This window comes from Sturnira hondurensis, unplaced genomic scaffold (genome assembly GCF_014824575.4).
Source record: "Sturnira hondurensis isolate 20B ecotype Veracruz unplaced genomic scaffold, ASM1482457v3 Scaffold0021354, whole genome shotgun sequence".
NCBI lineage: Eukaryota > Metazoa > Chordata > Mammalia > Chiroptera > Phyllostomidae > Sturnira > Sturnira hondurensis.
In genome coordinates this window covers 24,532,487-24,546,211 of record NW_028093985.1, presented here as the reverse complement: position 1 = coordinate 24,546,211, position 13,725 = coordinate 24,532,487, and the positions used below count along the sequence as shown (strand labels likewise).

Below are 13,725 nucleotides of genomic sequence, written 5' to 3'. Positions count from 1 at the left end.
AGCAAATATAATAATAATAATAATAATACAGTGTGAAATATTGTGAGAATTACCAAAATGTGATACAGAGAAAGGAAGTGAACAAATGCTATTGAAAAAATGATGCCCATAAACTTGTTTGATGCCAGGTTGCCACAAATCTAAAATTTGTGTAAAACACAAAACCCGCAAATGCAATAAAGCAAAGCACAGTGATAAGGAGATATGCCTGTAATCTTGAACTTTTCCCCCTGCTGTTATTTGGCGTGGATCTTGGTACTGGCCGAGTACTGTTTGGTGACACATGAAGTCAGACATAAAGTCTCTGTGCCAAAATTTAACCAGCATTTACAGGCCACCAACTCATGTAAGCTGGCATTTCTTAGGGTTCTCTTGGTGATCACTTAACCTTGGAGCCTGGGGACAGAAGTCCAGCAAATGTGGTAATATATGCATGAGCAGAATAAGTTTTGTTGTTGTTTTCCTTTGGAAAAATAGAAGAGGGAGTGATGTGGAGGTGTTCAGGATTCAGAAAAGGGACTCCAAACTTATAATGCACCGGAGGTAACTCTGTATTGGTTAGAACGGCCTAATTAAATAGTTCGATTTCAAATCTTAGTAAACTTTTTCCCTAAGAAAAGTACTCCAAATGAATTGCTTAGGTAATTAGATAGTTAGACGTGCTTGGTCCCTTAACTGTATCTTAAATGAACAAAGAGAAATGACAGTTCTTTGCGCCCTGGCTCCTTTTCTTTCCTCCCACTCTGCCTACCCTGGGGGAGAAGATCCATCACATACCAACTTATTGTAATTAACAGGAGCTGGGCATCTGAGTACCTGCAGGGAAAGCACTGCGTGAGTCAGAAGATTCTCCATCTAATAGTGCCGTGAGGCCTTAGGTGGCCATAGACTATTTTCTGTAGACACAAGATAGATTATTAATGTGGAAGACAATTGGGGACTGGTTTTTGCCTGAGGCTCATAAACACAATATTTATCACTATTCTGTCTATCCTGAGGAATAACATCCAGATAGTGAAATTTAGTCTCCAGTGACCATGACTATGAGTACTTCCTACCATTTGTCTTTTTTGTTTTGTCCACAACATCTAAAATAATGAGGCTCTTTTCTTTATTAGTGCTGTATATCAAGTTCCTAATTTAGTTGAAACTTGGTCTTCTATAATTCTTAAATTAGTCCAAATCTTAACCTAAATTGTTCTGGAAAGCAAAGCCTAGAAAAAGGATTTCTGTGCAGTCACTGTTTGGGAGGCAGACTCTGTAGCAGCAGCGAGGAGAGTCAAAGGGACAGGCAGGAGAAGTCAAGACAAAGCTCCGTTACTGAGATGGTCATTGCCGTAGGTAACAGAGCTCCATCCTTCCAGGGGGGATAAAGGGTGTCTCAGGACTGTCCACCTGAGGGTGCACAAGAGGATGCACTTGCCCTTAGCTCTCATCCTCCATTGACTGAGGGTTGTTGCCCAGTGTTATTACTCCTCAGCCACCCTCGTGCGCCTGCCGAATGGGATTCCGCAGGACTAACTAGTGGCGCAGAATTGGAAGAGCGCCGTGCAGCCACTTTGGGCGAGACACTGTCGGCACTAGGTGAGGGAAAGTGAGCTCTTAACTGAGTGCCACAGCCCAGGCTAGAATCAAAGGTGAGGCCTGGGGGAAGTGAGATTGGGCATCTAGGCTGGGCAAACTGAAACATTTTTGTGACAGACCAAACTGGATTGGAATCCAGCCTCCATCACTTGTTCTGTGAGTCATTTTGGACCAGTTATTGATCATTATTATGCCTCGGTTATAAAATGGAAATAGTATATATTTCATAGCAAAGATCTGATACTTAGTATAGAAAAAGTGGTGCAAATTGCCTTGAAGGCTCTGTTGGGTCACAACCCTGCCTGGAGCTTCCTGGGTGTAACCTGAAGTCAGCCCCCATTCTCACGTGTAGGGTAAAACAAGAAAAAGGCAGATCACTTCAGTTTAGTAGATGGCAGTAAGATAAGTAGAGGTCGTACGACAAGTAAATTTCCTCACCCACCTCCAAATATTAAAGTTTATACAGAGGCCTCAAGTTGAGTTTCGTTGTGTACCCAGTGCAGACAGTCTCATCACCATATTTCTATCTCAAGGCTGTGTCTTTGGCAGCTTCTAGCTCAGGGAAGGCAGGGGAGCATACAATTCAAGCATAGGGATAGTTTTCTACCTCTTCTAAGTGTTTAATCTCATTCTTCAATGTTTAGCAAATATTAAGACTGCTAAATTGATCTGCAATTTGCAAATTATAATTTCCTTACAAATACAATTTATAGAATTAAGACTGCTAAATTGATCTGCAATTTGCAAATTATAATTTCCTTACAAATACAATTTATAGACTTAGGCTTTATTGCAGTGTACTAATATCTGTTTACTTACTGAACTTGGTGAGTAGCTCATTCCCTGTCATTGATTTTATTGTTGCAAATTTGGCAAGGCCTTATCAAATCATTTTTCATTTCAAGGTTTACTATGAAAGAACCAATATAATTATCTCCACTGACTTCTAGCTCTTAATGAAATTAGTTATTCCTGTAGTCTTCCTAAAATAAAGTTCTTAGGAAGCAATTTAGTTGTTAAAAGATTCAGATTAACTATGCACATTTGGCTGTTAACTTTTTTAAATATGCAAGTAAGTGAAAAAATTATATGTGATAGCTATAACCCAAAGAGAGTTATGTAACTTTTATTATTTAAAATTCATGATTTAAAAGAAATATTATTAGTGACTGATTATTCTTCGCATTTATTTAATGAAAAGTAGACTGCAGTTTTATGCCACAGCATAAAAAGCAGCATCAAATTCTCTTTTAAACATTTGTGTAATATTTATGATAGGCCCAGCCCTGTACTAAACCTCGTATATATATATACTACCCTCTTAATCCTCATAATAGCCCTTTGAGATAGAAACAATTATTATTCCTATTTTATAAATAAAGAAACTGAGGCACAAAGAGGTTAAGACTTTCTCAGGGTCACTGTTATCTCTAAACTACATTTGAGGAAACCCACTTAAATGTTGTAAAGAACTAATAAATGATAGAGTTAAAATACAAATTCAGGTATATTAATGTCTAAATTCATGTTTTTAGTTACTATAATATATTACCTCTCATTTGAGGATTCTAATTAAAAGAATGAATTAATGATTATTGAGAACCAACCCTAATACCCAAGTCAATGCCTTGACTGACTGAAAAAAGTTAAAATTAAAAAGAAACCAAAATTGATAACAGTGCACCTAAAAAGAAGACAGTAAAGCTAACCCTTTCATATTTTGTGAATGTAATATTAATTAGTTAAAATCTTTAGGATAATGTGAGGGTATTTTTGTATAGTAAGGTACTTGTTTCTGGGAGAACGTTTTGATCTACTAGAACCATAGCATTTGATTTAAATGGGCACATACATCCAAACCACCTTTCTAGTACATGCTGCCTATTAAATGCATACACTTAATATTTAATTTTTTTCTTTAGGTGATAGTCAAATGTGTGGTAACCTACACGCATTTATCTTTGCTTGCACAAAACGCCACTTACTATTTGCCCTTTGACATTTCAGGAGCAATGCCCTCTGACAGTGCTGCTGAATCAGTGACTGCTTTGGCTGCAAATCCCATTGTTTTTAGCGAGGTATAACACACAGCTCCCTGAAACCTGGCAACATGTGGTTACTTTTGCCTGAATAACACCAACTTTCAAAGCAAACACTTAAAATGGATCAACTAATAATAGATTCTAGGGAATGGAAGTTAAAAAAAAGATGAGTTCATGCAAAAAACAAAACAAAACAAAAACCAATTTAAAAAAAAACCCTTACAATGAATACTAGTCTCTGCAGAAGCAAAATTTCTGTAAAAAGATAATGAGCTGTAGACCCCAAATGGCAGAATAGTCACTGTATTTCATATCCAGGAAAACCTTTCCCTATGCACATGTAAAAACCATCTTTATGAAATTCCAATTTAATCTGATTTAAAAGGTCCTTATTCACCCAAATTTGTTGGCTTCTCCCCTAGATATATTAGATGTTCCTATTTTTGTCTAAACTCTTTAATTACCTTATGAATCTTTCACTATTATTTAAATACATTATTCACTATCAAGAACTTCATTGCCTTCCTTTTATTCTTTAAATAAATCACTAATTTTGACTCCTCATGTCATATATTTTGAGATAAATTGCAAATAAGTAGTCTCAAAAGAATAATGTTCTTTTACCATAAAATTAGAGCTTTTTCTTTCATCTTAATATTATTAGATCTTAATATCAGGACTTTAGAATCATGCTTATAAAACCTTAACTTGTTAGAACTTCACCATATTTAAAGTTTCTTCAGTCTGTTCACTTCCCATAGATATGCAGAAATGAGAAAAACCCATCGAAAATGGTCTTCCAATACTTAGGGCCTTTTCCCAGTAATTTATCAAATGAACTTCTCAATATTTTGGTTAATTCACTCCACTGTAAAGATATACTAGAACTGGCTGTCCTCATTATGTTCACCCACATACTGCTATGTCAGAGAGCTCACGCTCCTTTCCCCATAGCATCATAGGTTTTCCCAGAGGACCTTAGCAATAGGGGATAATCCCAAGAGTCCTGTTAAGGGTAGAATTTTATTCTTCCCAAATTCATGTATTGAAGTCCTAATGCCCAGTACCTCAGAATTTGACCTTATTTGGAAGTAGAGTTCTGCCAATGTAATCAGTTAAGATGAGATCCTACCGCTGTAGGTTGGGCCCCCAATTAAACATGACCAGAGCCTTTACAAACACGGGGAATTTGGACACAGACATGCGCACAAAGGGAACACCATCTGAGAATGAAGACAGAGATTAGGGTGAGGCTTCAATAAGCCAAAGAAGGCCAAAGATGACCAGCAAAGCACCAAAAGTTAGGGAGAGGTATAAGACAGATCCTCTCTCATGACCTTCAGAAGGAACCAACTCTCCTGATGCCTTGATCTTGAACTTTTAGCCTCTAGACCTGTGAGGCAATACATTTCTATTGCTTTAGCCACTCTTTTGATGTTTTTGTTTGGTTTTATTTAAATAGCAGCTCTAGAAAACTAGTACAGACTTGCACAGACTTTTGGAAGACCTGATCCTAATGTGCAGTGACATGGCGGGAATCCTAAGGCCATCTCCAGCCTGAGCTCATGTCATCCCCACAATTTAGGTGCTGCACTAGGTGAATCCTCAAAGCCAGCAATCACTGTACCTAAAACTCAATGGGAAAAGAATATCACTAATCTCAAATGGCATTTAAAAATATCTTATTTACTTATTTTTAGAGAGAGTAAGGGAGGGAGAAAGAAAGAGAGAGGAACATTGATGTGAGGTAGAAACATCGATCTGTTGCCTCTCATACACACCACAACCTGGGACTGAATCCTCAGTCCAGGCATGAGCCCTAACCAGGAATCAAACTGGCAACCTTTCACTTTCTGGGAAAATGCCCAACCAACTAAGACACACCAGTCAGGGCTCGAGTGGTATTTTCAATGCTAGGATTTTAGTGCTGAAGTAACTCTTCAGACCTGAACTATTAATATTAGATATGTCTCCTAAACTCTAAACCAAGGTTCCTTTGTTCTCAGCAGTTGTAAAAGAGTCTTGCGCAATTCTGTCTACACCTGCCTTTCCTGGCTTTGGTCTACAGGACAGTTCTTAAACCTCGCCGTGTCCTACCATCATCCCTCTTGATAGTGAGAGATGTAGCCTAGGTTACTAACACATGAGTTCATGTATGATGTACCTTGTGTGTCCAAGTTAAATAACTTGAAGTTCCCTGACCCTAGAATAATAGTAACACTTTATATGTACTGAGTTCTAATTTTTTGTGTTATATATTCCACCAGGTATGTGGCCTATGGATTTCTGGTTGACCCTAATAATGACCACCATTCTCATCATTTACTGAGTACCTAATGTATGTTTGCACTGTAGTAGGTTATAATATACTTAGTTTTAATTCATACTAAGTACAAAGTCAAGCATTATTTTCCACATTTTACAGATAAGGAAACTGAGGTTCAGAGGTGTTAAATATTTGCAGTGGCAAAGTAGAAATTTTGACTGACTAGAATAATGCTCTGATAATTTTTAAAAAACTAGAAAAAAGAAAAAATATTTAAAAATAGAAGAAGTCTCTGCATTTCTATGATCAAAGAGATTTATTGCCGTATGGAACACACTAGTGACTAATAGTATTTCATTTTTGAAAGTAACAGAATAATAAGACGGATATCTTTATATATAATGTACTAAACTTTTAATGACACTGTTGTTCCACTTTGGCTAAAAATGTTGTGTATTATTCTCTCTCTCCCTATTGACCAACCCCCTGTCTTTCCAAGCATGAGCATGGGCTGAAATGTGATGACAAAGGTTGGTAGAGTGCGTAAGTAGTACTTTCCATTATGTGGTTCACATCATTATTATACATTTTCCTTGTCATTTCAGACATGGAGGTCTTAGGTCTTTACTGAAACTCTAAGAACTGGTTTTTACCCCTCAAATTGCAAATACCTGTTGAATTAATATAGAAATGCAATAGCCTGGCTAAATCTACAGTCCTAGAAACTGTTGAAAATGGAGTTTCCTGAAGCTTGTAAGGTTAATATTACTTGCTGTAAGATGATTTCTCCAAAGATGTGCTTTTGCTGTGGAATAATCTAGATTCATGGCAAAATTCTGGGTTCTTTCTACCAATACCCTGTTATAAATTCATGACTAAAAACACAGGTTCATAAATTAATGTAGGCATGAAACTGAGAGCTCACAATTCCAAAAGCCAGCTTATTTTTATTGTTTTTCTCACACAACAATTTTTATTGTTGTGTGAGAAAAAATTACTCTCAATGGGAACTTAGTTTCCCACCAAATTCTAAAGATTACTGACACTTTGAAGGGATTATTTCTAAAGTAGTTTATTAAAAATTTTGTTGGGGGATTGTTAGGAAAAATCAATAAATTAGAGTTAATACTGATGTAAGTATAGTGGTCATTACTTATCTGATAAATAATAAAAAGCTGATCCATTTCTTTTCTTGTGAACAAAAGAGAAAAGGTTTTCCAGGATTTGCAACAGCATCACGGCAGGGATTCATTATTTGCAAAGACACCAGTTGCACCTTTTCTGTGCATCTACTCAAGACACTAGGGCAAGTGAGGTTTCAGAGCACGATGGAAAAGAGAAGTGATGACTTGTATTCATCCTTTTTTCCCCTGATAATTTCTTCCTGGTACAAGCAGTAAAGGAAATATTTTAGCAAGTCAGAAAACTGAGGGAACTAAAAATTATTACCACCTGGCTGGTGTATCTCAGTGGATTGAGCACAGGCCTATGAACCATAGGGTCCCTGGTTCGGTTCCCAGTCAGGGCATATGCCTGGGTTGAGGGCCAGGTCCCCAGCAGGGGGCACATGAGAGGCAAACACACATTGATGTTTCTCCCCACCTTTTTCTTCTTCCCTCCCCCTCTGTCTAAAATAAATAAATAATTAATTAATTAAAAAAATTTATATTGGTGACCAAATATACTCTCTAAAAATAAATTTTAAAATCTTTAAAAATAAAATAAAAATTATTACCAAAGAATAATATTAAACAGAGAAAGTTAAACAGCATGATATAATCTTTGTATGAACTATATAAGTATTAAATACATAGTAGGAGATATTTAGAACAAGTAATCTTTGAGAACATTTGTAATTTCCTTTATTCCAACTTAATATTTTTCCTTCCTAATTTCTTTCCTGACATGCGATTTCAAAACCAAATGTTATATATGTGTGTGCAGGTGTATGTATATAGGCATACATAGATTCACAGTACACATAAAAAGTATACAAGAGAGTGTCTAAGAATGAGTGTTCTAGAGGCAACCTGGATGTGAATCCCCACAGTGCTATTTGGTAAGTTTGTCACCTTAAATAAGGGAGGCCACCTCTATTTGTCCAAATGTTCTCTTGTTCAAATAGAATAATAATAACATGTACTTTTAGGGGTAAATGAATTAATATGCTGGCTTGAACTGAGTACACAGACATTTTGAAGAGTATGGACAGTTTTAAGGGAATCACGTTTCCCTGAACTCCACCTGAGGACCTGTGGCTGAACAGGGCGTGTCATCAGAGGTGTCCTGCCTGTTTTCACTACTGCTCTTTTCCACATTCTGAAATAAGGAATGCCTTTTGCCCATCCAGAATCTCACCAGGCTGTTTTCACTTAATACTTAAATCCTCCAGTGTCAGAAAAAATGACTGTGTGAAATAGTGTTGCTGGTGCTCAGACAGTGAATGATGCTAATGAGTAAAACTGTGGTTTTTTGGGGATGTCTGGTGATTTCCAGTTCTTTGTTCTCAAGGAGATTGAAGGAGGACCTATTTGAGTTTTCATCTGATAGATCATTAGAAATAATTAGGGGTGATAAGAACAGAGGTTCCTTCCATTCTTATCTACCTCTGCATGTGAGCAAGTTTCTTAGTTCATTATGTTTCCCTGGTCAAATTTAAAGATAGTTTAAGTATATATAAAATATACAGTTTACACACACACACACACACACACACACACACACACACGCACTCACAGTAAAATTAGGGGTAGTAGGCATCCGATCACTTTGTGACCTAGCCTCAGAAGGCAGAAGTCATGGCTTTGGCTATGGTCACAAGCCACCCATATTCATGGGGAGGACATAGAGATTCCACCTCTTGATGGGGACCTGTCAGTGTCACATTGCAATGGAGCTTGAGCTGGTTGGGTCAAATGTGTCATTGCAACCATCATTGAAAAATACTAAATATCACATATTATGATGGGTAAAAGCCCACAAGTTTCAAGTTGGAAGAAGTTTTTGGTTCTATAAATGGATTAATCTTTGAGATCAGCTATCTCCTTTGTTTTAGGGAAGAAATCTAAGCAGCTTAAGGCTTTTACGATGTTAAGCCGATTTCCTGTTCGGAAATGAAGAGATGGAAGGTAGTAAGAAACGAAATCACTCTGCCTTGTACAGACCTGTTTTTTTCTACTTAGAAATTAAGCCACATCTCTAAAGTTTGTTTGCTTCAGAATGCGAAACTGCATTTTCTTCCCTTCTGGAGTCCCCCGGGAGCCCTGAACCTGATTCTGGGCAGGAGAGTCACACTTGACCAGCACTCATACGTGCAGGAGCTGATCTAAGGTGCTGGGGACTCAGAGGACAGATGTCACAAGTGTTTACATTACAATGGTTTGGCTAGGGCATTCTGGAACTCGTTTTATGCACTGTTCACCTTTTCTTTGGTAAGCCTGATTTATGACATCCCATGGACTTTGGTAAAATTTTGGTTTATGTTACATTACATTGTTTTTTTTTTTTTTTTTCCTTTGCAGAGTTAAGGAATAGGCTTATGTTAGGATGAACAACTTGTCCTGATTCATCTAGGATTTTCTGGTTTTAGTACTTAAACTCCCATGTTGCAGGAAACCCGTCAGACCCAGGGGCACTGGAGTAGTTGGTGTCTCTAGCTCACATCTGTATTTGAGGTTACTTGCTGGGAGCAAAGGGTGTCAGCCTGAGGGAAGCTGGTTGCGGGTCAGTTAGTGGCAACTTTTATTAGAGTTGTGCCTTGTCTTCTTTACTGGAATTGGGCAGCAATTCAGGATCAATACAGTGCTTAGAAAAAGTATCTAAATCATAGAACTAAGCAGCAGAGATTATTAGGTGCCGGGTCGGTGTCATGCTAGGACTGTCTGGCTGGTCCTCAGAGGTATTATATGAATTTCTAGGAGTGAATAACTTTGTTTGACTTGCTATTTTAATAAGGATTTGGATAGTTTATGTCTCTTTTTTTTAAAAGATTTTATTTATTTATCTTTAGAGGGGAAGGGAAAGAGAGAAGGAGAGGAATATCAATGTATGGTTGCCTCTCGTGAGTCCCCTGCTGGGAACTGGCCCGCAACCCAGGCACGCGCCCTGACTGGGAATCGAACCGCGATCGTGTGTGGTTCGCAGGCCCGTGCTCAACCCACTGTGCCACCCCAGCCAGAGTAGTTTATGTCTCTTTAATGGTTGTTACTAACTTATAGAAGCTGATTCTCATGATTGTTTTCTGATAGCAATATATATAAATTTTGTTTGAGAGATGAAATTATCTCCTTCCTGAAAAAAATATGAACCCCAGAAGGTGCAGTATTATTGCCCTGTGGGGTATTAACTTGTTTTAGATGTCAATTAGCATTGTTTGTGAATCAGCTTCAACTTCTTGCTGGTTCCCTCATTAATAAGGTAAATAAATATTTGACATGCTGTTAGTTTTAGAGTTAACTATGCTTTTATTTTTTTCCAAATCATGCTTTGCTATTAGAAATTTGTAGGATATGTTAATATTCCTCAGAAATATCCTAGACATTTCTGCAGGGAGTGAACCTGGTAAAAGTCTAGGTTCCCTACATCTTCTCTCCCTCCCAGGGTCGGGGAGACAATGAATACGAAGAAAAGCATGGGTATTCTAGGGTGAAGAAGTCTTCCTGTTCCTCCGTCATCTTCTCTGACAATCCCCCTGGCCTTCACCCTTCTTTCTTCTGCTGAAGAATCTCTCCTTTCAGTGGATGGATTTTATCAATGTGGTGGGGTCAGATGTGCTACAAGTTCTTCCCAAGTTCAAACCAAAACATCCGAAAGTCAGGCATTTCTCTTACCAAGATGGACTTCTTAAAGCTTAATTATATCATATTATGATCCCAAAGGGTCTTTGTTGTTTTCCTCAGACTCATGAAAAATGCTAGGAAGGAGTTAGAAATGGATGGAATCAGAAGCAAACCATATAATATATGGTTAACCTGGTAAGGTTAACTAACTTGTATTGGTTAACCTGGTCAAGCTAAATAAATGCTAACTCTCTCAAACCCTGAATTTTACTTCAATAAGTTTTTTTCATTATTCCTCTTTTGCTTGGCCTCCCAGAGATCTTTCTTGTTTTATGACTCATTCCTAAAACCCACAGAAAAAAAAGAGACCTTTTACTATTGATTCCACTTCCCTCTACAAAATTGCTGCTCTATTTCACACATGCACAGGCAAAATACTGTTTGTTTGTTTTTTTGTGGTAATACTAATTAAATCCTCCTTTTGACTTTTAGTTCTGAATATTTTTAAAAAGTCTGTCCAGAAATGAGGTAAGGAGCAAATATCTCCTGGCAGTTGTACTGCCAGAAAAGCTAGATTGAAGAGCACGACAGGAACTTGAAGGAGAAATGGGTTTCTTACTTCTTCCCACCACAGTGAATGTACCTGCTGTCACAGGCAGAATGAACAGGTAACTGCAGACCAGGGTGCTATGGGCTCTGCGTCCTTTCCCCACTTTCACAGATTTGATGATTCAGTGCTTCCTCTTGGGGGATATTCAAATGAGGATGTGGGAGGAGTGACTGGAACGAATCCCCAGGCGTTCCTTTCTGGGAAACGTAGAACTCCCATCCGTATAAATGAGAGAAGAAACATAATAGATGTTCCCCCCAGACAAATTACCTCCTACATAAAGTGCCAATCAATCTGCTAGAACTTAATTAATTGTGAGCCAGTTTGGTCCCATTAGTTACCAATTTGAACATAACCAATCACTAGCTTACAACTTTGCAAATAGGTATTCTCTATTAAAACAATTTTAAAATCCTGATTAAAAGCATTTAAATGTTTTTAAAATTTGATTTAATGTTTGGGTGAGAGGGGAAAGGAGGGAGAAAGAGAGGGAGAGACACATCCGTTGGTTGCTTCTCGCACACCCCCGACAGGGGACCTGGTGCCGAACCCAGGCATGGGCCCCAACCAGGAATTGAAAGGGGGACCTTTTGGTTTGCAGGCTGGCACTCCATCCACTGAACCACACCAGCCAGGGCAAGAATTTAAAATGTTTAAAACATCTTAAAAATTTACAAATATACTATGCACTGTTATAAAAGTTAGCACAATATATACAAAAATGTTCTGTTGCACTCTGAGTATAATCAGTAACTCCAATTTAACTTTTATAGAGTACTGAAAGTATGATTAGGAACATTAATGCATTTTGTGGTTGAAAGTAATCAAAAGTATTTTCTTGAAAGGAAAGGTATGTAACAAAATAATAGCATGTGAAGTCTATATCTAAATCGATTTTTCAAATTTAATATTAAAAACATGAAAGTGTATGTCCACTAGATGGCAGCAAATTAAATCTTTTAAACAGTACCTCTGCTAAAGGTCGGGAAAGGAAGTCACTGCTGGCAGGTAAGTTGTTAGGAGCTGGGAGTGTAGGCAGCGATCACGACTTGCAAAATGCACTGTTAAGTCAGGTAAGTCTTACTAACCAAATTGTTGTGACAGACTATCTACATTGGTTGGTCTCCTAAAGTCAAACTCTTTTAACACCAATTTCTTTGGTCCTGTATGTTCTGAGATAATACCACAGACAAACTGATCCAAATGTTACTGTCCACAGTCTTAATCAGTTCTGAAAATACGATTACCGACTGTGACAGAGACTGGCCTAAATTACAAATTCAGGTCAGTCTTTGCCAACACCACACTGTGATTTACTCTAGTACCCCAACCTTTTTAAGTACCCTCCCCCTAAAACCCTGCTCTGATATTCATTCTCTCTGGCAGGCAGACATGCAGAGGTGTCCCTGGAGGTACTAGCTGAAGCGCTTTAATACATCAGTGGGACATGCTATTTTCAAACTTATTAAGAAATTATTTTCATAATTACTTATAATATTGAAATAGGTTTATTTCAGGTAATGTAAGTCATATGTAATCAATAGTGCAGAAGCAAATCGTAAAATATGCATACTGACAAAGACTCTCTCCTTGACCAAACTTTGGATAAGTTCCCTTGGGTTTTCTGTCCAACTAGTCTAAGCCAGTCTTGGCAAAGAACCCTGCGAAGTCATCATCATTCCCTGCCCTCAGTTTTGATCACCCCTAGTCTCTTGATCAAGTTCCCCACCCCTACCTTTGATGTATCAGTCCTGTCCCATCTTTAACAAGAATCCTGTTATCAAGAATTCCCCTACTCTCGAGTCTCCTCTTAGTAATTTTCCATCCACTGTCACCCTCAATCTGCTGTTTGGCTCTAAATCCCCACTTATCTTTGTTGTATTTGGAATTAAGTATACTTTCCCACCCTGATTGCAATAGTCTTGAACAAAGTCTTCTTTAGCATTTTAACAATAATGAAAATAATTTATTTTTATAATGCACATTTATTTTTAAATATTTTATTTGTTTTTAAAGCTTTAGCATACAATCTAACAATCATCTGAATGGCTTTATCCCTAAATTTAATTTTAGAGTGCATTATCTCTAACAGGAACACATTCCTAAAGGTCTTCTTCATCATCTATCTTTTCACTCAGCCATGTGTTGTGTACCCTGTACTTCTGCAAAGATGTCAATAAGGCAGCCATTCCTGGGCATCTACATACTGTCTATCTTTTTTGAAAAAAATTTATCCTCACTTGAGGACATTTTTTTTCATTGCTTTTGGAGAGAGAAGGGGGAGACAGAAAGAATGAGAAACATCCATGTGAGAGAGAAACATCAGTTGGCTGCCATCTCATATACACTTCAAACAGGGATCAAACCTGTAACCTGGGTATGTGCCCTGACTGTAAATCGAACCCATGACCCTTCAGTCTATAGGATGATGATCCAACCAACTGA

General features: G+C 37.8%; 1 protein-coding gene across 1 annotated transcript in view; it reads left to right on the top strand.

Annotated features, from left to right (window-relative positions):
- Positions 1–1,325: 1,325 nt before the first annotated feature.
- The window catches only part of SLCO6A1 (solute carrier organic anion transporter family member 6A1), a 103,535-nt gene continuing 91,135 nt past the window's right edge, over positions 1,326–13,725 (top strand). The window contains exons 1-2 of the mRNA XM_037032412.1: positions 1,326–1,337; positions 3,507–3,662. Of these exons, the coding sequence (XP_036888307.1) occupies positions 1,326–1,337; positions 3,507–3,662 (168 nt within the window). The remainder of the gene's footprint in view (positions 1,338–3,506; positions 3,663–13,725) is intronic.